Here is a 26701-nt window from a genome sequence, read left to right on the forward strand (position 1 = left end):
GTATGTTAAAGTGAAAGAACATAAAATGACATTCGAGTGTATGATGGACCTACCTAATATTTTTCACACCTCTTGCATTTTCTTTGATCAAACATGCCATAAAAAAATTTACACAAATTATATTCTTCAAACTTAAACATTTCATGATGTTTGCTTTAAAACAGCTACCCAACTCTTGTAGGTGGGTAATCCCATTACCTCTTTTATAGCAGTTTTAAAAAAAATCAAAATGTTCCTAAAAAAAAATTGCAAAATTAGAAAACAAAGTAAAATTATAGGAGATTATGAAGAAGAAACTGACCTTAATATAGAAGAATTGAGCTAGTCTTTCTCTTGGGAACTTTATTCTTATGTTTTGTTGCAGCTTAATAGGAATTGAAAGAAACATGAAAGGCAGTTGGAAATGGCTTTAAAGCTTTCAACTAACCTTATTTTACAGTATTATTTTTGTATATTTTCATGAAAAAAGAACAAAAAGCAAATTTTTGAGGGACTTACCTATTATATAGTGAGTTAAAAAACTGAAAATGTCTTGCTACATGAACCACTCGTTTTCCATAAATACTTAATTTTTATACAGCTTATGGTAGTAAAAGGCTAAAAGCTGTGGAAGAACAGAATATTGTACTTGTATGGTTTTTGCCTTTTGTGTGTTTTATTTTTTTTTTTTAATTTTTTTTTTTATCTTTTATTATTATTTTTTTTAATTCGGTATACATGGTGCTGTAAAGAGAGTTGTGATGTAAACGAAATGTTATCTCTAATTGTTTGGTTAACCAATAATGCGGGGAAGTTAAAATTCATAGGAAATGAAATTTTGAGTGGTTGTTTGGTTAGTATTGAAAGGGAATATAAATTTCTATGAATTTTGATTTTCTACCAAACATGGGAATTTATTTACCTACTATCTCCTTGGTCAATAGAAATTCATGGAAATTGAGATTTCCTTTATTGTCAACCAAACAAATTATGGCCGTTTCCTAGGAAATAAATAAGGTAATTACTTCTCATGGGTATATAACTCCCTTGTGAACCAAACAAGCACTTAATTCCCTTCTCATGGGTATTTTCACAACTTCTCAAATTCTACTATGGAGTACCTTTACGGATCAATAGACTTAAACCAATTAAATTAATTAGTTTCACAAATTGATTTGAAATCTCATCACTTGTCAAATAGATTATACAGTACAATTTTTTTTACTCATTAATTATTATATTTCCTAATCTCTATTTTACTTCCTGGATTTGACCTCTACTTGCCATTAAATAAAATGCCAATTCAGTTGTTAATCAAATCAAATTTAAATCAACTATATCTGTGTATCATATACAAAAATTCCTAATAATGTGGATTTCCTGTCAATATTAACTGGATGATCACTTGATCAGCTAATTTCTTGTAAATTTGCATGACTGCATCAACACAGATATCTCCCCTAAACAGAATTATGCAGTTAGTGGCTTAAATTGCATTTATCCTGCTTATTCACAGTAAGAATGATTGTAACAAATACTACTTGCTTCTGCATTTGAGGAAGTCTTAACAACATTGATCGTACAAGTTACATGCTAACAACACAAAACACATAAGGCTGCACGTCGAAGCAAAATCAACCTATGTAAAGAAGACTAAATCTTTGATTATTTGCTCTGCCACTTCTCCTGATCTGAAGACCTTTTACAGCAAAATGAGGTCCAGGAAATTACGTTAGTATATTACAAGGGAAGTAAAAGATACAATGATTCTCGAATATCCATTGAGGAATTATGAGATTAATTTAGGAAAATGTTATGCTAGGTAAAGCAAGGAGTATACTATCCACCAGTAGTGTAAATATGATGATAGCAAGCATTACCTTATTAAGACCTATCTATGCAAGACTACTTATGCAAGTTCTTGTGTAATGTGTTGAGGGTTTCAGGTTCTGCTACAAATGATTTCAGGCCTCTGAATCAAACAAGCAGCATCGTGTCCCTAACTTGAAAATTTGAGAGCTTTTCTTATGGTACTTAAAATTTGTTTTACTGTTACTAACAAGTAACAACACGTTTCAGAAGTAAAAGTTTTTACTGAAACTAATAGGAAAACCAGTAGACACTTCCCACAAACAATTTACAGGAGCATTTTTATTAAAAAAAGTTTGTTATTTCTTAGAATCAGCATTAGGGAATGAAGAGATTGCTCTTGAATAAAGCTCTAATCAGTAGTTTGTTGGCCAAATTCTTAAATATGACAAATTTCTCACACAAAGTGTACTTATACTTAGAAAATTCTTGCATCAGAAGTTTGAAACAAGTTACCACCATAGGTTGCCAAACTACATAGCAGGAATCATCATACATTACACTGCCAACATACAGAATAACAGAAGTAACAAAACTATTTAATACAAGAATTCTAAGCAATCTGAGTAATTTTCAAAACTTAAATCAACCCTCACCCAGGGGCGGATCTATGTAGGTGCATGGTGAGTCACGTGACTCACCAGCAAAAAAAAAAAAAAATTGATTTTTTTTTTAAAAAAAAAACATCAAAGAGACCGCCTATTATAGATATGCGGTCTCTTTTCTGCTATTGCTGCCTAACACTTTGTCAGAGTTTTATAAATAACAAAGAGACCTGTTATTTAGATAACTGGTCTCTTTTCTGCTGACATTGAATATGAATCTTTGTTGCGCTGATTTCTTTGTTTCATTAAAGAGACCTGTTATATTTAATAACAGGTCTCTTTAAGTTATCTCACTATTTTATTTTTTTGTACTCCGTATAATTTTTTAATAATTCTTATTTCTATTTATACTATATTTGCGCAACCAATTTTAATATTTTCCCACAAAGCTTATCAATTAAGTAAAAAATCATAAAGTTAATTTAATGTAATAATTTCATAGTACGTACTATTTGTTTGTAACATGTTATTTATTTAGAGTACGTACTTTCGACTTGTAAGATTGAATTTTTAAATACATTGTAGTATGGATTTTTATGTCCTATTTTTGAATTGAAATCATTTTGATGAAATATATATATATAATTTTTGGATTGAAACAAGTGATCAGTTATTGATGGCGACTCACCAGTTCGAAAATCCTGGATCCGCCACTGCCCTCACCAATGAGTTTTTAAGATATAACTTTTTTTTTTTTTTTTGATATCCAAACATAAAGACTTGTCAATATGCTACTGCAGCTTTTAAGATATAACTTTAGCACCTAATGTTGTCTTTGCAGGAAAACAGAAGAATGCTACAAAGACAGGTACTTCAGGTTTCGCTTTAATAATATATATTGTCACATGACCTGCTCATGAAATCATGAAGCAAAGAGAAAGCATGATGGTACACTAGATGCAATCAAATAGAGGTTCTAGTAGAAATCGAGAAGATTCAGAGTTTTTTGTAAACGATTATCTTTTTTTACAATGACTACATAGACTGAGGAACTGAGCAGCTTTTGAGCTGAATTATTGACAGTTTGACACTATTGTTCTCAAACAAAAAAAAGGGTTTTTATCCCCTAGACTAGAATTCATGTAGTAAAACTTGAGAATGAAATTAGTAAACTTGATTTTCTGCTATACAGTTATTTTTCTTACCAGCATGCTTACAAGTAAAAATCAAAATCTAAGACTACGATAAACTGACATCTGAATCCACGGCTCAAGAGCTAATCTCCTGTAGAAACCTGCACCTAATCATCAGTACTCACTGAAATGAGTTCTTGGAGTTGACCAAGGACACTCCTCAACATCATCACCTCCAACTTTCAGTATCTTTCTCGAAGCCCCATGATTGGCTGCTCGAAACTTCACATCAGGCCTCTTAGCTGGTAAATCAGGCACCTGCAGTTCCCCTTTTAACATCATATGTGCTTCCTTAATAGTAGGCCTTTTCTTGTTATCTAAGTGCACACAGCACAGACCAACCTTGAGCATCCTTTCCATGTCTTCCTTACTATACCGCCCCATCATCCTCCAATCAACGGCCTCAATCAGCTTACCCCTCTCCCACAGGTTCCATATCCAATCAATGAGATAACCTTGTTTGTTCTCGGTTGGCCTTCTTCCAGTCACCACCTCCAAAACCACCACTCCGAAACTGTAAACATCAGACTTAATAGTAGGAACACCCAAGTGAAGATACTCCGGGGCTATGTACCCTATTGTCCCAGCTGGAATAGTAGGTTTCCTCAATCTAGAATCTCGGTCATACACCTCAACCAACCCAAAATCACCAAGTTTAGGGTTAAAATCCGAATCAAGCATCACATTACTAGTCTTAACATCCCTATGAATGATCTGCCTGTTGCATTCTTCATGCAAGTATGTGAGACCAGAAGCTATACCAAGCACAATGTTCAGCCTTTGTTCACAAGTTAGAACACGAAAAGCATCCGAATCTGTATGCAGATTCTGATCAAGGTTACCATTAGGCAGAAACTCATACACCAAGATAAGTTCATTTTTTTCACAGCACCATCCCAACAATTGAACAAGGTTTTTGTGCTTCAATTTTCGAGTCATAGAAGAACATTCATTGGTAAAGGTTCTAATGAGATTACCATCACTAGCATCATTGAATCTTTTAACAGCAACTACTTGTTCATGGAAAAGAATTCCCTTATAAACTGTTGCTGATGTTCCTTGGCCTATGATCCTACTCCTACTGAAACCATCAGTAGCCATTTCGATCTCCGACAGATGCAACTTCATAGGCCCTTTCTTCAACTCATTCCTCCTGTTTTTCTCCCTATCTGAGATCACACTTTTCCTTGACAACCAGACAAAATAAATCACAACAACAACTGCCAAAAAACTCAATGCAGAAATAATTCCAGTCAATGCAATCTCATCTTTCTTGTTATCATCATCAGAATCTTCACCCGGAGTACAATTCACACAATCACCTCCCTCCTCATCTCTATCAACAGTCGAAAAATCGAACTCGAAAGTCTTGAACTCCCATCCATTGATAACATGTAATGCAGACCCATCTCTATTAGAAGCAGAGAATCCCACATACATTGACTCCTTCAAATGCTTAGAAAGATCAATTTTAGCAGAAAGAACAGGATTCAAGGGTTTAATTGGGAGGTAACTAACCCAAATTCTGATAGTTTTTACTGAATTTCTGTACTCAATCCAAGCACTAATCTTCTTTCCACTACTTAAATCAACTCCACCCAAAAACCCATCAACAGAAACCAAAGAAATGTCAGAATTCACATCAATACCCACATGATTATCATTAACATCGCCAACTAATGCATCAAATTTCGTATCGAATTCGACTGCGAAAAACGATTCTTGAGAGTTCAAGCTGAATTCAGGCAAACCCAAATGCCCAAATTTAGAACTAAACAACCCCAAATCAGAGGTGATCAAGAAAGCGATTCCATCACCAGGGTTTGAGGGAGAAGAAGGCGTAATAATGAAGGAGAACCGAGAAAAGAAAGAAACAGAGGAATTAGTTGAATGATCAAGAAATTGAAGTGGGTAAAAGTAGAATGCTCTGCCTGAAGAAGAAGGGTTTTGTTGGGTTAAACTAATGGAAGAAAGGTTTGTTGCAGAATCGATGATTAAGTTCGCATCGCCGAAGAAGGTGATGTTGTTTGCAGGGATGAAGGAGATGGAGGATGAACAGGGGATGTTGAATGTGAAGATTATAGTGAAGATTATGATGAATTTTTGAAACATGGTTGAATTTGGAAGTTTGAATCTTGGAATTTGAGAATTTTGAGGTTTTGGGTGGATTTAATCTTGGTTTTCTCTGTAAATTTTGAAGTTTTAGTGAAGTACTAGTAGTAGCTTCTGGTTTGAGAAGAGGATAGAGTAGAAAGAAGGGAGGAAGACGTTGGGAGGAAGGGAGGGAAAACAGAGCACCATTTCTTTTTTCTGATTTTTTAATTTTAATTTCATTTTATAATAAATTATCTTTTTTTTTTTTTTTTTTTTTTTTTTTATAATTCTTGATTTGGTTAACTTAATTATTTAGTGGAAATGGATTTTTACAAGAAAATTTGGGTTTTTTTTTTTTTTTTTTTTTTTTTTTACAAAGATAGAAAATACAAAGGTTATAATCTTGATAACAATTCATATCTATGTAAAGGTATTTATGTAATGAGTAATGATTTCTTCAAAAAAAAAAAAAATGTAATAGGTAATGATATATGTAGCCCTAAGGTTATATATATTAACATTAAATATTCTATTAGAAATTGTATAAATTAGAAATTCATGACAATAACACGCGTAAATCAGTGTTTATATTTTTATGATTTTTTAAACTTTTTACGATTTTTAAGTGTAATTTAATACTACATCCGGTCCAAATTACTCGCAACTTTGGGGTATTATTTGTGAGATTTAAAATATTCCAAAGTTGCGATTTCGACTAGAGGTAGTACTTATATGTAAGGTAAAGTTTTGGGCGGGACGGACTCACTGTGAGTCCGCCGCCAACACGTACTCACGAGTCACAACACCATTCATTCACCAACTCTCGCTAAAATCCAAATCCAACCATCACCACCTCGTTACCCACTTCCACCTTCACCTTCTTCCTCCACCACCGCTGCTTTCCCCCACAACTAGAAACTGCCGGCAATGATCTGGTAATGAGATTCTCTCTTCTCCGCCATAACCATCACCTTGTTCAACTTCCAAAGCTCTCATTCATGGCTTCTCTAACCACACGCTACATCCATAGAGGGCTTGGGCCCATTGGAAGAAGTTGGGTCGACCTAAATTGATAGTTGCTCCCATAGTTGATTGCTCTGAGCTTCCGTTTAGGGTGCTTTGCCGCAAGTATGGAGCTCAGGCTGCTTATACTCCAATGTTGTATTCTAGAATCTTCTCGTTACCCACTTCCAATTTGATGTAATGTGGGAAATCCCAATTTGGAGGGGTTTCCATTGATGTAATGAGGAGAGAAAATATTGTAGCCGTGGAAGAAGAGGGCCAGTGGTGAAGGAGAAAATAATGTCAGGTATTAGATGTTTATTATTTGGTATTAAATGTTTATTGTCAGGTATTAGAGTAGTATTGTCAAGTATTAGATTAGTATTGTCCCCATTAAAAAAAAAAAAAAAAAAAAAAGTATTAGATTAGTATTGTCAGTATTAGATTAATATTAATATTGTTTATATTTGTCAGGAATTAGAAAATTTTAGTCAAGAATAAGATTATTTTAGTCCGTAATAAGATAATTTTAGTAAGGAATAAGATAATTATTATCAGGAATAATAAGACCATTTTAGTGAGGAATAAGACAATATTATCGATTTGTAAAATGTTGGTGCGGGGCTTTGATCGAGTTTCCCAGTCTCACGTGAGTCTGTTCTACGCAAAACCTTTTATGTAAGTAGCCTTATAGAATATGTATAACATTTTCCTTATGTACGGAGTAATTAACAACTAACAGGTGTTAATTATCATTAGTTGCTTTCCCCCTCTCCCCTCATTTTCTCTTTCCTCCTTCAACCATCAATTTTAGTGATTGTAAATGTTCATTTTAACAAAACATTGAGGTAGACGAAATCTGACCTTTAGAGTTATTCGTACCCTTTATTTCTCCCTTTGATATTCTAGATTTCACTGCAAAAAATGATAGTGCTAAGCCGAAATCAGTGGAGGAATGAAAACTCACATATCTTTAAGGCATTTAAAAATTGACGAAGTCCATTCTTGGTAATTTCAGAATTTAACTTACATACTTTATAGTTTTACATATAATTCCTCCATTTTCACCAGCTACGAAGCACAAGTTGTAAGTTGAAGGTGAAGAATAGGGCTTAGGCTGTGCCAACTACAGTACAATAACAAAGTTAAGGGAGACTTAGTAACAAAGAAAATTGAAACTTTCTCCATTTTACAAAAAATCTTGCTAACAAACGCCCCCGCGGCGTTGGATAAACATTTTTAAATCAGTAGTATTACTTTGGAAAAGCATGACAAAATCACGCGTCGATCGGTGTAATTAATGTTAGTTTTAATTTAATATTTCTACTTTTAACTAGCTTATCCAACGTCATCGGGGCGTTCATTAGCATTTTCCTTACAAAAATTGCAATATTAGGCGTGACACATAGTTGTAGAAAAATTATAAGGTGAGGTCAAAAGATGAATTTAATACAAAGTTAAATAATGTATAGTTGGAAGGGGTATATTTAATTGTTACTAGGAGAGTGAAATAATAATAAAGTAATGTCAATGAGGTTGATAGAAGAGAACACCATCCCTATTTGATAGTTACTCTTGGACAATTTTCAAGGGAATTAATAAACATAAATAACAAGTAGGAAAAGTATATTAAAAAAATAAATCTATATTGGATATGCAAAAAAATAGATAGAGAAAGTAATTAAAATACATGGTAAAGCAAAATTTACATGCGAAAGTTAAATTTGCACAAGTATTTTTGCAAATTGGAGAGAATTTTGGTAAAAAAAAAAAATTAATATTAATGGTACTTGAAAAAAAAGCAAATATAACTAACATTTTAAGGCAACAAAAATGGAATAATTGACTATCAAATAGGGACAAAGGAAGTAATTGGGTTTATACCAAACTAGGTTAGATCCCGTGCCATGCACGATAATTTCAATATTTATCATTAGTTTAATACAATTATTTTACTGAAAAACATAATATTAAATTACAAAATAGGATGAAAGTTCTGTAATCACAGTTTTTTTTAAATCATTAAAGAAAACAGAGGAAGAAATGTATGCACGACTAATGAAAATAACTATGGATTACATTACAAATTTATAGATAAGATTACATTATTGTATTATATGACTTTGTTCCCGTCATAAAATAAACAAATTAATCTTTGTTTAATGTGTAAAAATGAATATACTTGCCAAATAAAAAAGAAATATTATTGTAAAGTAAGTATTAAATTAAATACTTCTTTAAGAAGCTTTGGGAAAAAAATAAATAAAAAAAATAAAAAATAAAAATAAACAAAAAAAAACACCTTTTGGAGGGAAATTTTTTAACCAGGTTATGACAAGTGTCATTTCTGGTTTCGCCTTTAGTATAGGTATATTGATGATAATGAAATAAACTAATAAAGATGTGTAGCAATTACTACAAAATGGAGGAAGTACCAAACAACTCACGTCCTTTATTGATAGTCCATTTTGACTAAATTTTAGTCTTAAAACTAGGTTAAATCTCGTGCCATGCACGGTCATAATTAAATTTTACAACAAAATTTATAAAGAATGGTGTTAATTCAACAAATTTATCCAAAAAAAAAATATTTGTAACAAAATAATAGTCTCTAATTAAAGATATGATGGTCAAAGTTGTGTCTCAACAAATGTGCAAATTCAACTATAACTTATAAAAAAACGGAGGAGCATAATATAATAAAATGATTTTGTTCAGTTGTTCTTATAAACATTATGTATATTTGTAAGATTTATACAAAGTATCCTACCAAAATTATTATTCCTATTTTTAATTAAAATAAATTTTAAGTCGGAGGAAAAATCTTGGATGATGATATATGTCAATACCTTAATTTTAAACTATGTTAGTATATTTGTAACTAAAAGATTTATAGTATATAAAATATATGTTGAAAAATAATTAAAAAAATTTAAATTGAGTATGATTGGATTAAATGTGTTGTCAAAATGGAAATAAGTATTATAGTAGGTTATAAAATGGAAGTCATTAAAATTTGGCAAAAAAAAAAAAAAAAAAAAAAAAAAAAAAAAAAGGAAAGATGAAAAGGCTGGAAATTTTTTTATAACATCGTGACAAGTGTCACTTTAGGTTCGCTTTTAATATAGGTTAATTGATAGATTGATTGATTGATTATTTTTGTTTTTCCATGTACTTTTATTACTTTCTCTTCCTCCTTTTTTGCATACCCAATGTAAATTTATCTTTCCAATGTACTTTTCCTACTTCTATTTATGTTTATTAATTCTCGTGAAAATTGTCTATAAGAGACTATCAATAAGGAAATGAGGGAGTAAAAAAGATGTGTAGCAATTACTACTAAGGAGTATTAATTTATCATAAAACACCAAGTATATGTAAGAAAAAATAAATAAAAAGTGTTGTGATTATTACGAAACAGATGGAGTACCAAACAATATGAAAATCGAGTACTCCCTTTATGTTTAATAAGTGATACAGTTTGATCGATCACGCATGTCGAGATTTAACTTTGACCATTAATTTATCTAATTATATGTTAGTAAAATTATAAGAAAATTGATATTATGAAAGTATATATTATAACAAATCTAACAATGAATTATACAACAACATTTGTTTTTAATGTATATAATACTCCCTCCGTCCCCTTTTGATAGTTCCTTATGTGCAAATTTTTGTCCCAAAATGTTCACCCAATTTGCCTTTTCCAACAACCATCAATATAAATTTTTTATCAAAATTTCTTCCTATTTGCAATAATATTTGTGCAAATTTAAATTTCCCATGTAAATTTTGTTTTCCCATGTAAATTTTGTTTTCCCATGTACTTTTGTTATTTCTGTCTCTACTTTTTTGCATACTCAATATCAATTTACCTTTTCAATGTACTTTAACTATTATTATTGTGTTTATTATTTCCCGTGAAAAATGCTTATAAGGGACTATCAAAAGGGGACGGAGGGAGTATTAATCAAGTCAAAATCAAATAGTAAAAAAAGTTAAATTGCAACACTTATTAAAACACGGAGGGGAGTAACGAAGGTAGACATTGCCAATTTGCCATTCAAAGCACTTATCTCACAAATTACACTATTATCCCCAACTAATTAATGAAAGAGACGAGCTTGCCCCTAGATAATAGATATACAAAGATAAGTTTCTCAGATTCATATAACTTGTATTTTCTCCATTTTACACCTTCAATAAATTCTTCTCTTTTGGGTTGAAAAGTGAAAAATCAAATGTTTAGTTCCTTCAGGAAAAAATATCACACATTATCACACATTTGGTATTTTGGTGGGAATCCAACTTGAGAAGTGGCAAAAATGGCGAATTTTTTGTATTTACACCCTGAAAACCCAAAAATCAGCTCTTCATCTCTAGATTAATTCCTCTGCAAAAAATGGTGAGTGTTTTTTTTTTTCTTTTTCCTGTTAATATAAATTGCCTATTTTAATAAAGTCGAGCACTGAAAGTTGTTCTATCATATTTTCTGTGATCATATCCTCAATTAATCTCTCCTTGATCTTCCTTTTTGCATGTTATGTCGTCATTTTTGCTTCTTTCTGTAAAATTGTATTTATTTTTATTACATTAATTATTATTATTTTATAATTTTTTACTATATTTGGAATGTGTAAGTCTCTTAAGTTGTGGGTTTTGTGAAAAAAAAAAAAAAAAAAAAAAAAAAAGGTTGTGGGTTTTCTTTTTGAGATAATTTTTAAGTTTTTCATGAAATGGGGTTTCTGCTTTTATGGGTTTGTTGTAACTTATTGTTTTAGAATTGGAGCTTTTAGTTGTTTAATGAATCCTAGAGTGACAAATTGGTAATTGCTATATTTGTCTAATCATTTGCTTGTTCAATTGGTTATTCTAAGAAGTTTGGTAAGAATGAACAACAAATTTTAGTGTATTTCGGGTTTAGAAATTTGTTAATTGATATATGCAACCCTAAGGGCGCCATATAAGCATTAAATATATTACTCCGTATTAAGTTGCTGGAGTATTATCTTTGTGATTAAAGGAAGATAAACCAGAGATGAGCAGAATGTATGATGGTTTTTTTATAATGTCATTTTCCTTGTTAATAATCCAGCCTTTGTAATTTATGATTTTGGACCTTTTACTTTGTAAGATGTAAGGGTAAATCTGTGCGCTTACCTTCTTAAATGAAGGTTTATTTTTTACTGTTCAAATTAATCTTTTATGATGATGATGATCTTGTCCTAAATAAACACTCTATACACTTAGAAGTTAGAAGCATAATGTGGGTCGTCCTCGAGTTATCTGGTTAATATGGATGCAAGCCTGCAAGATATTAGAGCTTAGTATTTGAAAGTTGCAGGATTGTTTTTGATCCAACTGGTTGGTTCTGTAAGAATTATCTTAAGACTGCACAGGAAATGCAACTAGTTCTTAATTTACATAAAATGGTTATAGTCAATATTGGTTTCACAATCTATGTTATTGGAAAATCTTGGGGGCCTCTTTTCTTTTTAAAACATAGAGGATGTATGCCAGATTGCCAGCTTACTTTCTTAGATTAGTAGTAAACCCCATTGTCCCCATATAATCTAGATGTACAATGTGGATTGTCACACTTGAATTACCCAAATTACCTAGAAATATATGTGGGTTGTCACCGTTGATTTACCCTGATCCGATCAGTATAATGTGGGTCGACAGCCTCGAATTACCCTCTATCATCTAAAAGTATGATTTCAGATACCCCTGAAATACCCTTCAAATTTGTTTGACATTGCTGGATTAGTGGGTTGCTCTTTGGTGTAATTCATAAATTGTCTTGTTTGTAGCTATATGTTAATTGAAAAAGTAATTTTTATAAGTGTAATGATTATAAATTAATTTTATGAAACAACAAAAGGCATGCGAGTTATGATAACAAATTGTGCAACTCAATTCCATTGTGTTGGTGTTCGCTTAATGTTGAAATGGATGCTTTAATCACGTGCTTCTTAAACCACATGCCAACTTATAAAATTACGACTTATTCTGCATGTTTGCATACTGTTTAAACCACATGCTGCTTAAACCACATGCCAACTGATGGGATTAAGGCGTTGATTGATTTTGATTGATTCTGCATGTTTGAATACTGTTTACGACTTGAAGTTTCATTCAATTTAAATTTATGCTAGTTAATAAATTTTACCACAAAAATCATGGTCCGTAACTTGATATTTTTCATAATATGTGTAAACTGCAATGCATACCATCATCCTTATATACATACTCTTCTTAGCAGACTCAGTTTGTTAGCATGGTCAGAATTAAGACTTTCCTCGAAAGCTCCCTTTTTAAGTTTGTCATGCACAGAGTCTCCAACTAACAAGCCATTCATGTATTTGATAGATAATGCTGTTTCTTTTTCCTGTAGGACAAAATCTGTCAAACATGTGGATATGGAGAGAAAGATTTCTCTAGATATTTAATTTATTGTACCGAATGTTGGGACACGGTTGAGCACATGTAAGTTGGACAATCATTCTTATTCAAGGAATTCTTCAGGAGTGAATGTGTGGAGTTTGATTATTTGATTTCTGCAGAAAGTCAGTTAATGGCTAGAAAACTTGGTTAATTTTCTGCTGATATCTCTGGCAATCAGGACTGTATAAAATCAACTATGTTTTTTATTTTCAGATATTGTCTTGGCTTATCAGCTGATGATATTAATGAAGATTTCAGTTGGAAATGCGATTCATGCCCATCAACAGTTGAATTACTGGCAAAAGTGATAAAATATGGGGATAAACAAGATGAAAAGGTTGAATTTGCTGGTAGTGGTCCATTGAGAATTTTAGATTTTGCTCTGCCTGATGCTAGTGCAATCCCGGTAGTAGGGCCAATTTGGAGGTGTGGTGTTTAACATATCTCATGTGTTCTTCCTACATTTTGTTCATATTTTGATTGGGAGGCAGATAATTTAGTTTGCTTCTCTCTTTCCTTTCTTTCTTCCTTTTTTTTTTTTTTTTTTTTTTTTTTTTGGCTTCGGCCCCCTTCATCGTGCACATGGTTTGTTTTCTTCTTGATAGGGGAGTTTTCAATACCGTTGGAAGTTTATATACAAGTTTGAAAGGGCTCGAGGCCTTTATGCCAAAGACTTCATATTCAAAAGTTGTCAATATTGTACGATCAATGCCACCCTCTATTTTTTTCAGCATGAAAAAGAGGTGCGAGGTTTGGCCTAAGGATTTTGATGAATTGGGGGCTGCTGACTGCAATATTGGACTTTACATCTTTCCTGAATTTTTGAGGTATCATTTTTAATAAGTTTTTCATTTGTTAATAAAAGAGTTGGAAAATAATACCACTTTTTTGTTAAGCTTTTGTGACAGGAATGAGGCTGATTACAACGTTTTGATGGAGTACATGAAATCAAATGACCTAGCCATGACAGCCAAGATTAAGAACTTAGAGTTGTTCGTTTTTACTTCCTTTGAGATATTGGCTCCAGAGAAACGCAGTAATTTACAACTTTATACTTCATATATGGAAACTTAATACTCCCTCCGTCTATTTTTGGTGTACTTTTTTCGAATTCAAATATTCTATTGCAAGTTTAATTTTAGATCTTGTTGATAAAATAATCACGTGGGATCTAGTTTGATCTGTCTTGAATGTGTAGTTCCCAAACATCAGAATTTTATAATTTATATAATATGTTTTCAATATTTTTAAGCTTAGATGCAAGCTTTGAAAACTTAGCAAATAGTGAAACATGAACAAAAGAAACGGAGGGAGTACTTTATAATTTTTCTTCCGTTTGATGGATGTAATCAAAGGGTTGATTGGAAATTATATCCTTTACTTCCATTGATATTGATAGATAATACTTAATGATATTGACAGTTGATTTTGTTCAGAAATTCAAGGAAAATACTATCTTTGGGGGACATTTAAAGAAAAAGAATTTCGACAAGAAAGTCCATCTACATGCTACCGACCAAGTGCTGTAAAAAATGGGACCGGCAAAGGTGTAAGAGCAGTGGGCTGCCCAGGAGAAAAAACAGCCAGTCTTAGTACCCCTTTATCAACCAAAACTGGTGCTATATCCAAGCAGTGGAAAACACTCAAGAAGACTAGAAAAATAAGGTCTCATCTAAGGCGCGAATGCATACCACCATTAAGGCCTGAATGCAAGAGAGCTAGGAGTAAAAGAGGTAAGATATTGCTCTTTAAGTGAGGAGGTGCAAAGATTTATGACGGGTCTAAAACTACTAGATTCACTTTCAATGAGGTACAACTAGATTTTGCGGTTACATGTTTGACCTCTATATATGTGGGCATTAACACAGGTAAAGAAAGGAAAGTGGTATCAGGCAATGACCAGAAAGCCACTATGCTATTTCAGACATCCAACAAACAAAGCCTAGCTGAAACCTGCCCAATTGTAGAAGCCCCTCATCCAGAAGAATGTCTACCGCGAGTTAAGATAAAGATACCTAAAACCACAACTGTTGATGAGTCTTCTGTCATTACTTCAGGGAAACAAGTGAGCGCTGGTCTGCCGAATGATATGATTGATTCTTCAGAGAACATTATAAAACTGAAATCCTCAAAAGTAGATGATAGGTCAGCTGGCCAAGGTATATCTTTTCCATCATTGGTCATAGTCAATTCACTCAAATGTTTCTTGTTTATATAACAAATTTTTGGTTATCATATGCTCTAGTTTGTAAAAATGAGTTTATTAGTTTTCTCTCTCTCCCTTTTTTTTTTGTCCTGTTTGTTTCATTGGTGAAGATCCAAAAGAGCTTGTTCCTTCTTTGACCACACTTACAAAAGAAAGATCTCAAAATAACGAGACCTTGAATATATGTGATGTTTCCCGCTCTAGTCTTGGAAACCCTTTTGATTCAAAAGTCTGTGGTGAGGAGACCATTTCAGTTAAGCCAATCAAAGGTTTCAATTCCCAGCAGCAGGGATCTAATTGGTCTGCAACAGTTAGGGAGAGCAGAATCATTGAAGGAAAATCAGCTGAGGCAGAGCAGCTGAACTGTGAAGATGGTATAAAGTTTGCCAAATCAAAGTTGCTTTTCATCAATATTATTCATTTTGAGTGATATATTTCCTTCGTTGTTAATTATTATAATACTAAGAAATATAGGCCTTCTCTTTTTTATATCTTGTGTATGTTTAGGTATTAAGCTGCATGGTGCATTGCTTCCGAATGAACTTTTGGAATCCTCACAGCTTCAATTACAAGACAGCAGTGTCTATCTAGCCTCTAATCCCATGAATAAAGCCTTTTTAGTCCCTTTGGTTGGTAATCAAGAAGATTCTGAGGTAAAAGAGCCGAATCCTTCAAGCAATGGACAAAGCAATCCTTGCTCTAAAGATGAACCCTTAGCTGATCATCAATATACTGTTGACAAAAAAGTTTTTCATGAAGTTAATTCCCCAGCTGATGATGGTATGTGAACAGGATAATTACAAATGTTTTTTTTTTTTTTTTTTTTTTTTTTTTTTTAATAATTATTTTCAACTTTCAACGTTCTATACTATTAACACCCTCCTGCTCCTGTATTAGATATTTTATCTCCTTTCTACACCTTATTTACCCTTTTTTTGGGGTATGTTTTCAGGTCTACCACAATTTCCTCCCCTAGAAGATCAGCATGAGATACCTCTTGATAAAGGTTTAAGTGCGACTCCCGTTATTGTTGATCTTGAAGAAGAAAAGCCCGAAGCATTTATCCCTTCATCTGTTGCTCCTATTGTAATCTTGGATTTTGATGGTGAAGAATCTCCCAAAAGTGGGTCTGAAAGCTTTAGAGAGTCAAGTTTTATGACAATACCAGCCTCCATTTTAGAAATGGCAGGTAATTACCATGACATCAACTCAAATTGTGTTGGCACACAAGTTGGCCGGTACAACGTCAAATCTGACTTGGCCCCTACTCTTACCAAAATTCTTGAAGTGCATGGAGATATTGCTTTAAATTGCAAAATTGATCCCAAGGTTCCATTGGAGAACATATGCAAAGCTGTTCAGGACCTTGAATCAGTCTGCTTAAGCGGCCTACGCTCCCATCATGTGAACCACCTAAGAAGTGTGCTGCAACTTGGTGAAGCTGTAGGGATCAATGTGAAATGGCTCTGCAAGCGATGTAACTATCTTGAGAAGCTTGCTTCTTATCTTAGTCAGTACCCTACTCTAAGGAGTGAACTGGCTCATACCAAAAAGGATATTCAGCATAGAGAAGAGATGCTGAGTTCGAAAAGAACCATGGAGGCAAACCTGCTACCAGAAATCAAGTCACTGGAAGCAGAATTGGAGCCGCTGAAGGAATACAAAGAGAAGTTAGATTCTGCCTTGCAGTACATTACTTCGATTTTTAGAACCTTCCATGATAAGTCCTTGGTGGTTGGACTACTTTAGAAACCCAGGTTGGTAGGTACATTTTGCTAACAACTATTTCTCACAATAGTCACAAACATATACATGATTTTCACGATATTAACATGAATGTATATTCTGCCTGCTGTTTTAAAGGCTAATCCTGAAGTCAGTATCTCTTTGAATCTTCAAACTTTTGCACTATCTTGTGACAGTTAATTTAATAACTTTCAAGTGAACCACCCTTCAGTAATCATATTGTACTCCTGTACATGCTGTAAACCTATCTCCTTTCTTACATTGTTACACACATGGTACCTGTAATCAGAATCAGTATTGCAGCAACTGTGGTTTGAATCTCTAACATTAGATTTGTTTCATGTGTTAGGCGCTTACTGGTTTTTTAATGTTATGTCTTGGTAGTCAATCTGGTATTCATTTCTTGTCCACATCTACATTGTACATATATTTGGTTGGGATTTCTGACTATGAAGGATATGAAGTGCATGGATTTACGTGAGGATGAAGTTTTGGATCGTAAGGGATGGAGGAGAAAGATTTATGTTGATGACTACACGGAATAATCAAATTTGGTTCATGTTAGCCGACCCCACTTTTGGGATTAAGGCTTTGATTGATTGATTGATTGATTGATTGATTTCTGACTATGCATTATATGTTGAATGCTGTACTGATCAACAAGCAGTCGAACTCTGATACATTGGTAATCTTACTCATTTTTTATGTCAAATTTTCTCGTTGATACTACAACACCTCCGATAGTGTAAACACATTAACAGCTCAGATTTTGGAGAGAACTAATTCTGTACAATAGTTATGACTAGACCTGGTTATTGGGCGGGTCGGGTCAGGATCGGTGCGGGTCGGTTGCGGGTCAGGGTCAAAGAGGGTCACATTTTATAGGGTCAATATAGGGTCGGGCCAATGCGGGTCGATAATGGGCGGGCCTTTAAAATACCAATTAAAATAAATATTGGACAAAGCCATTATTAAATACATATGAATACAAATTAATCTATATAATTATTTTTACATTATGTATTTTCTTTATCAACTAAATTGGAAAAAACATGTTGGCCCTATATTGACCCTACCCAATAAGGGCCCTGTCCATTAAAAGCCCTATAAGCTTGGTCCTGACCCTATTATCATTGAGGTGCCCTGTCCAATAACCACCTCTAGTTATGACAGCAAATAGGTTAATGTATACAATAGTTATAAACTTATGACAGCAAATAATTATGACAATAGTAATCGATTACGAAAAATGAATCAATGAGAAAAGAAATCTGAAATTCCAAGACACAAAAATCGTGGGTAAACGAAGGTTGATGTACTTCAAATATACAATTAATAAATATATTCATAACTCATTTTTGCAACAGTTCTGCATGAAGTAACTAGGCTAATTCGAGATGAAATCCCATGGAGTATCCTATTTGCAGATGATATCGTTTTGGTGGATGAAACAGATGGGTTAATTCGAAAAGGTTGGAATCTACAGGGTTAAGCTAAGTCGGAGCAAAACTGAATATTTGGTATGCTGCTTTGGTACTTAAAGGGGGACAAACAATGAGGTGGTGAGTTTGGATGAAAAGGACTTAACCATAGCGAATGTTTTAAATATCTTGGGTCGATCATCCAGAAGAATGGTGACATTGATCAAGACGTGGCCTACATGATTAAGTCGGGGTGGCTTAAGTGGAGAGCGGCCACGGTGTATTATGTGACCGAAGTATTCCCTTGAAAGGTTATTCTATTTTACGGGACCGCCATAAGACTAGTGTTGCGCTCTCTCTCTCTTTATATATATATATATATATATATATATATATATATATATATATATATATATATATATATATATATATATATATATATATATATATATATATATATATATATTGTGAAAGATAAATATTGGGATTATGTTACTATTTTTTTAACGGCTTTTTCACCAAATGCTCCTGGGTTAAATTTTTTATTTATCATATACCCATGAAAATTCAAAATTCACCATATGCCCTTGAGTTTAATGAAAATGTCATTAAATGCCCAAATGACTAATAGACATTAACTCCGTTAGTCATTAGGGCTAATATTTTTCACGTGGCTGCATTTTATTGTTTTTTTTTAATTATTTGATTAATTATTAATAAAAAAAACTTAGAATTCTTTTTTTTAATAAAAAACCACCACTATAACCACCAGCCACTCACCTTTCGCCGGCAATGGAACAACCTTGCACGCCTAGCCATCTCGCCACAACCGCCACCCACCTCCCACCAGCCTCGCATCAGGCCACCCCTCCCACCTACCCCGCGCCAGTGCCCACTCTTTCCACTAAACTACCTTACCCCCTCCCTCTCTACCTAAGCTTGACCCGTAAACCGCTTTCCGCCTTTCCACCGTCGTCGAAACCCCGGGCCACCACCTTGAAACTACTTTGCTGGCAGCCTAGACCCCTACTACGCCGCGACGCTCCTTGACGTTTAGTTTGTTAGTCATTTGGGTATTTGAGATCAACTCTAATGGTGGTAACTAGGACTTGCTTGCAATATTAAATAATCTCTAGCCACTAGCTTAACCATTGGAGCATGGAAATGCAATTAGTTTGGTCAAGCAATTGAAGTCCATTTAAATAGCAAAGCTACTTCCTCTGTTCTTTTTTACTTGACCTGTTTCTTTTATCACGCTTGCCAATGCAAAACTTTAACGGCCAATAACTTTAATTCTCCATAATTAAAAAATATAAAAGTTATGTATTATGATAGTACTTATTGAGACGAATTCAAAATGATCCAACATAAATATGTTTTTCCTTACATATTATTCATAAAACACGGTCAAAGGAGGGGTGGTGAATAGTGGAAAAGTCAAAGCGGGTCAAGTAAAAAAGAATGGAGAAAGTATTAGTTAGCCATTGGGGCTAAATTGACAATTAGTTTAAAAGCTTATGTGGCATGACAAGCTAATTTGACAATTAGCTTGCCATTGGAATTACTATGATGATATTTTTGTGAAAGTCATAAATATACAGTTAATTTGTAAATTTTAATGGGTATACTGCATATAAAAAAATAGCTAATCTTTTTTCTCTGTTTCAATGTTTTATTTTCCACCTTTTCTATAGAAGGGTTATTAATTTATTGTAGATATATATACTTCCTTCGTTTCTATATAGTTGACACGTTTGGTAAAAAATTACCCTAAAAGAAAACGTGTCAACTAAAACAAAATTTCTGAAAAGAAATACGTGTCAACTAAAAAAACGGAGGTAGTATATAGATAAATATCCTGACAAAAAAAAAAAAAAAAAAAAAAAAAAAAAAAAAAAAAAATTGTGGGAAATCGTTGGAGATAATTCCTTATTGTGAACCCAACAAGGCTTGGGGGTTTTGCGCTTTTGCCACTCTCTTGCATAATTTTAAAAAATAAAAATAAAATAAAAATAAAAAATAAAAGCCAAACCTGTCCTCCTCTGTTGCTCATCTTCCAACCTCTACGCTCTCCTCATTCTCCATTATTGATATTACTATCCTCCATTGAAGCAGAATCCGAGGTAAATGGTTTTTTTTTTTTTTTTTTTTTCTTTTCTTTTTTTGTAATAATCGAATATCAATGTCAGGGTTTATGGTTGATCTAATTTAATTTAATTAAAAAGATCACAACTTGTGATTATGTTGTTAGAGAAGAAAATTATGAGCCTAATTTGATAACTAAACCAAATTCCGTTGTTAATGTAATGCAAAACCCTTTAATTATGTGCCTAAAAATCCAATTTGGTCTTAAAGTTCCCATCTTTACTAATTCCGAATTTTTTGATGATATTCTTCATAATCATAGTGTTCAATTTGGACTTGTTAATTGTTTGGTTTACTATTATTAACAGTTAAGCTTTTCTGTAACTGGATTTTGACAACTTTGATAGTTTTTTAGTGCTGTTGAATCTTGCAGAGCTAAGTTAAGCTTAGGTTAGGTTACTGTGAAGCTTTGATTGTCTTTGTCTTGTTTGATTATGGAGAAACGGACATGGCCTGCACTCAAATCTTGCAAGCATCAGGTGCATTATATTTGTTTCCTTAACATTACTTATATCAGACTTATGAGTCATGCTGATTTGTGTTTCGTCTGCACTGTATGTCATGATTATAATAAGCTTAGCCTTATCAAGGAAAAGGCAGTGATAATGATCGACTGAGTCAGTTGCCGCATGATATTCTGATGTCGATCATGTCCCTCCTCACAATCAAGGAAGCTGCACAAACTAGTGTTCTTTCGCACGGGTGGAATTACATTTGGCGATGTTTTCCCATCTTAATCTTTAAAGATGATTACCCTATTGTGCATTGGGTTGCACGAAATCATCTGTTACTTCCCCAAGAAAGATCGAATTTTGTGACGATGGTGAAAAGTGTTTTGGAGTCTCATCTTGGTGTGGCTATAGACGAGCTAAGCGTGGTTTTTGACCTGGACGTAAGTTATGAGTCTGATATCGATAGGTGGCTGGCCTTTGCTATAGAAAAACATGTCAAAAGGCTTGAATTGGACTTCACACCACATATTGGTAGAGCTTTTTCGTTGATAAATTGCTACACTTGGCCCCTTGAATGTCGTTTGTTGTCTCTTGGTTTGCATTGTAATTTGGTTTCCCTAACATCTTTGTGTCTTAAATATGTCAATGTAACTGACAAAGACATAGAGTGCGTTCTGCTTTCTTGCCATGCCCTGGAGAATTTGTGCATTGTTGATGGGTCAAGCGGTTTGAAGTGTATAAACATGCCTCAAACATCCCTACAACTCAAACATCTGGAGTTATCATGCTGTTATTATCTGTCGTGCATTGACATTATGGCCCCAAAACTTGTGTCATTCACTCTGCATGGGCATCCTATAGCACTGAATATTAGAGCTTCATTGCTTTCTAAGGTATCAATCGGAAGTGGAAATTATAGAGGAGAGGTTGTGGCCTATGCTTATAGATCCCTTTCACAATACTTGTCCAACTTGGAGTATTTGAGTTGGCACTTGTTCTTAAAAACTGCCTACCCTATCCAGGTATGCATGATATTAATGCCTTTGTGAATGACTCTTATTCCTATTATGAATAAATATCAATCCCACCTATATATGTACTTGCTTTTTTTCTTCTTCTTTGTCATATTCATAATCAACTATCACCGTCTTATGCAGTGGAATACAGGGATCTAAACCACCAATCATGTCAAACCTTAAGCATTTAGAACTCCATGTCCAAGCAAAGGGTGATGAAAGCCTACTTGGGTGGGCTTACTTAATTGGCGAATCTCCGGTTCTGGAGAAGCTCACTTTGAAGGTAGATCTCCCCGTACACACCCTCACATATAAACTTGATATACTGTTGATTAACTTTATATTTGTATCTCATTTCATTACAAAGTCTTATCCTGAAATAATTTAATAAAGTCCCATCACAAATTCCATTTTAAGCTCAGGGTTCTAAGTCTTCTAACCAAGTAACCATCATAACTAAGCAAGCTGTAAGCAGTTGTGTAGACTGAGCTAGAGCTGAGAGCTTGAACATCACCTTGAATTTGTATTGTTAACATGTCCTATTTTAAACTCTCATTTATGGACTACCTTATTTTTTATCCATCTTTGATTAGCCAAACCCACTATCCTCTTCTTTTATTCACCATTTGGTATGTTTCATGAATAGTCTAAAAGGTTGGTTGCACCTGTTAGTTAATGAGCGAAGTTTGCCATTTTCCATCCTAAACAAAATTTGTAATAGAAATGTCGGACAACACTTCAACTCATATGTGAGCTGTTTGTAGATTTGGGGAGCCTCCTCAATTTGGGAAACCAAATATATGCCCATTGTATATGCTCTTACCCCCACCAAAGGACCTGCATTTTGTCCATATGCTTACTGACAACCCCTGCCTTTTCACTCTTTTTCCTCTTTCTTTGATTTTTTGGGCTAACGGGTAATTGTCAAGCACATTAAAGAGTGAATGCAGTAGTTGTTAGCTTAAGTGTATAGGCTTTATATTGGTAGATGTTTGCAAATTTAGTAACTATCTTAAAGGGTAGACTTGATTTAACTTAAGAGTAAAGTTTGTGGTTTTTCCTCCGTAGGGAAGCAATCTTTCTCCTAAGCTTGCATTTTAATTACCATGGGGAAGCAATTTCCTTTATCACCAGTTATAACCAACTACCATACGGGTCGTTAGTTTTTTATACTGATCTTGTTTTTCTCATGTTGCAGTTCTCAAGGCATCCTTGGGTTTATAAGGCTAATGTACCTCAAAGGAATATAGTCAAACACAAAGGGCGTCCCCTGAAAAACTTGAAGACCTTGGAGCACTTTGGTTTTTTGGGACTGCCAATTGACATTGAGTTTGCTACCTATGTGGTTGAGAATTCCATCAAGCTGAAAGATGTAATCTTTACCCATCCACGAATCATCATATATCGTGACCCTACCAACAGTTACGCAAAAGATCGTGTTTTGGAATTCATAAAGACACTTCCTCAAGAAGTTGCATTCAAATTTGGCAAACCTGCAAACCATTGCTGTCCAATTTCAACATATCCTTATTTTTAGATCTTTGCTTGGTGAGTACCATTCTGTTCACATAATTTGTTTGAAATTTTGATGTTTAGTATGATGATTCTAACATGTTTCTTCAAAAATTCTACATCCATCAATTTTCTTTTTATATGCATTTATTAGACATCATACTACATTACTACTTATAACCAACAACTCAGAAAAACTTAGGGGGGAATGGGGCTGCCGGCTATGACCAAGATCCACCCCTATCTTCACCATCTCTATCACTGGCATTGCAGATTTCAGTTAACTTGCTCTGTCCTTTGAAGTATTTCCTCGCCAAACAGTGGAATTAGTTTTGTATACATGCCTTTTATTTATTTATGATTTGTTTATAAAAGTCTGAACAAATACCCTATGAATCCAAACATGTTTACAAAAGTCTGAACAACTAAAAACTTGTTTATAAAAGTTTGAACAATACCTATGAACCCAAACATGTATGAACAAATAAACAGTAATAAACATATGGTTGCAAGCGCTAACTGAAATTAGTAGATACAAACCATAGAACTACTGATGAAGTTATGGAATTGCATCTTCTTGAGCATTACATAAATCTGTTTCTAAGCTATATCATATTATTGCAAGTTAAACTATAATGCACTCCATTGCTGCTGTGAGTACACTGGACCATGGTATACTGTTAAAGTCAAGATATAGCGTGTTTCCAACTTATGAAGTTTCTAGTGAAAGAAACTTTGAAAGAGAATACGAAACCCTAACATGGGTTCCTCCCATGTCTGCCTATTATCCCTCAAATAAATCAGTCCAATTTTTTACATGTAAATCTCAAATTTATCTATCTCTTCTTTCAATATACCAATTCTCACTTTTTATTCTTAGTTGTTTTTTCATTGCTTTCTTCTTCTTCTTCTTCGCCTTGAACACCTTAATAGTTTATCCCATTAGTGGGGCCGGCTACATGAACCAACATGAGGACTTCTCAGGAGGTCACCCATCATAGTACTACTCTCAATCATTGTGGCTCACACCAAGGGATGTGACAAAGTTTTACACTGGCTGTCACTGGCTTACTGTAACCCTCCTCCTTTATCCAGGCTTGGGACTGACAGCGGAAAACCCACTGGCGGAGTTTTATTTTTCATTGCTTTCATTCTGTTTATTCAGAACTTTTGACTTATGTGTCTTCCTGTTTCAGGATGATTATGAGTTTGTGAAAATGTGCTTTTAACACTAGTACTAGCATTTGATGTCCTCCTGTGTAGGACTTCCCTGAGTCCTTTGTGCGTCTGATTTGACAGATGTTGCCCATGTCTGTTGTGCACATTCATGGTGATGGATTGAGGTGTTGGCCACCATGTCTGGTTTTGATCTTCGAGTTTGTTGTAAATTATTTGGTTTTTCTGAATTACATATACCAGATTTTTTTAAATTTTATTTTGAGTTGCTTGAACTCGTGTATTGTTGTAATTTATGATCTTCATTGTAATTTAATTATTATGTATTTAATGGTTATTTTCATTAATTTGTAACTATAATGTATTAGGTTTCTCCTTATATGTTTCTCTCAAAAAAAAAAAAATAAAGGTTTCTCCTTATATGGTTTCTTCTGCTATTATTTCCTGTGGATTTTTTCATCCTTTGGACTATGAATAATTGAATACTCCGTATGTACCTTTTTTTGTTTTTTTTTTGTTTTTAATTACTTTATTACTTAATAGCTGGATTGTTCAAGGGGCAAACTTCTTTTTTGGAAACTACTCGTATTAATCCGGGTGAATAGCTAATTACTAATTAGCTATTGTAACAAAGCTTCTGATAGAAATAGTACGTCTGTACGTCCTTGCAAAAGTTCAGGTTATGCAAATTTTTGTATTTCGTACTCCCTCTGTATCTTTATACTTGTTCGGTTTTTCCGGACACAGAGGTTTAGAATGAGTAGTAGAAAATAGTATAATGGAAATTGGGGTTGGTTAATAATAAAAAAATCCGAAAAAGCAAAAATGAATATATGTTGGGATTGGGGAGTAAAAAGGATATGAAAAATATTAAAATATGATATGAGGAGACCGTAAGTGGGGGAAAAAATACAAGTACTCCGTAGTAAATTATTGTTAAAAATTTCCAAAAAATAAATGGAGCAATTTGTAAAATACAGCTGCAACAAGAAAGTGGAGCAAATAATAAAACACTAACATAGCATTACAATTCACATTTTGTTGTGGATTTTTGATAAATTTTGCAACAATGTAGCATTTGTATTTAACTAGCCTTACGACCCGTTCGATGCACGGGTTGTTACTTAGGTTGTTTTTCTTGAAAAGTGTCGGTGTTGTTGTGGAATTTAGCTAGGTATAAATACATATAGATATTGTAGGGCATGAAATGACACATTGGTTTAAGTTATATTTAAGTTAAGGAGATGAAAAAACTATTTTATTGTTAATATAATGAACGCTAATTAGTTTAACTTTAATTTACTATATTAAATATGAAACACTTAATGTTCTTACTTAAATTTGTAAGTTTTAGAATGCCTAAAGATTAAAGACTCAAACATTATTTATATATTTTGTTTTTATTTTAAAATGAAAATTTAAAAAGGATTAAGAGAGGTGACATGTGGCATATGATTGATTATGGTGACATGTAGCTTAGTATAGATTTGTGGTTTGTGTTTTTAAATACTAAGTATAGAAGTATAGATATAGATATAGATTTAGATTTATGTTTTTTTTTTTTTTTTTTTCTTTCCAAATTACGAATTTTCTCCAATTCTATTATTGGTTTAGCTGAATCCACTAAACTCATATCGAATCCGCCAATGACCTACAAATCCATTTTAATTTCACACTAAATAAGTTTAACAAGGTATGGGGTTCTCAATCCATACAACCACAATATAGCTCAAGTGGTTAAGGTGAAACTATGAAATTTTCACCACCGCCTAGTCGCCCTTGTGGCTCTTTAAACACGAAAAAAGAAATAGCATGAGTTCTTAGGCCCCGTTCACTTTACCTTATTTTTGCTGAACTAAAATTATTTTTACTGAAACAAAATTATATTTGCCGAA

The 26701-nt window shown here is 33.5% G+C and overlaps 1 protein-coding gene and 2 pseudogenes across 2 annotated transcripts; 2 read left to right on the forward strand and 1 right to left on the reverse strand.

Moving 5' to 3' along the window:
- Positions 1-3700: 3700 nt before the first annotated feature.
- Positions 3701-5698, reverse strand: LOC145640473 (L-type lectin-domain containing receptor kinase S.6 pseudogene; annotated as a pseudogene).
- Positions 5699-10893: 5195 nt separating this feature from the next.
- On the forward strand, positions 10894-17284 carry LOC145639170 (uncharacterized). The gene is made up of 10 exons (XM_081690338.1): positions 10894-11090; positions 13083-13174; positions 13346-13558; positions 13738-13959; positions 14029-14168; positions 14569-14865; positions 15001-15291; positions 15449-15712; positions 15846-16118; positions 16291-17284. Exons 1-10 carry the CDS (start codon positions 11088-11090, stop codon positions 17085-17087), a joined length of 2592 nt encoding a protein of 863 aa, XP_081546464.1. The 5' UTR covers positions 10894-11087; the 3' UTR covers positions 17088-17284.
- Positions 17285-20500: 3216 nt separating this feature from the next.
- On the forward strand, positions 20501-25149 carry LOC145638077 (FBD-associated F-box protein At5g60610-like; annotated as a pseudogene). The gene is made up of 5 exons (XR_014114612.1): positions 20501-20628; positions 21024-21129; positions 21231-22124; positions 22260-22401; positions 23317-25149. The product of XR_014114612.1 is annotated as an FBD-associated F-box protein At5g60610-like (transcript).
- The last annotated feature ends 1552 nt before the right edge of the window (positions 25150-26701 follow it).

This window comes from Chenopodium album, chromosome 7, assembly GCF_948465745.1.
Source record: "Chenopodium album chromosome 7, dcCheAlbu1.1, whole genome shotgun sequence".
NCBI classification, from domain to species: Eukaryota; Viridiplantae; Streptophyta; class Magnoliopsida; order Caryophyllales; family Amaranthaceae; genus Chenopodium; species Chenopodium album.

What these genes read in the sequence shown, in the direction of transcription:
- LOC145639170 (XM_081690338.1), top strand. An exon ending in ATTGGCTCCAGAGAAACGCA is followed by an intron (nt 14,169 to 14,568) that starts GTAATTTACAAC and finishes GATTTTGTTCAG; the next exon opens with AAATTCAAGGAAAATACTAT. An exon ending in TAATTCCCCAGCTGATGATG is followed by an intron (nt 16,119 to 16,290) that starts GTATGTGAACAG and finishes GTATGTTTTCAG; the next exon opens with GTCTACCACAATTTCCTCCC.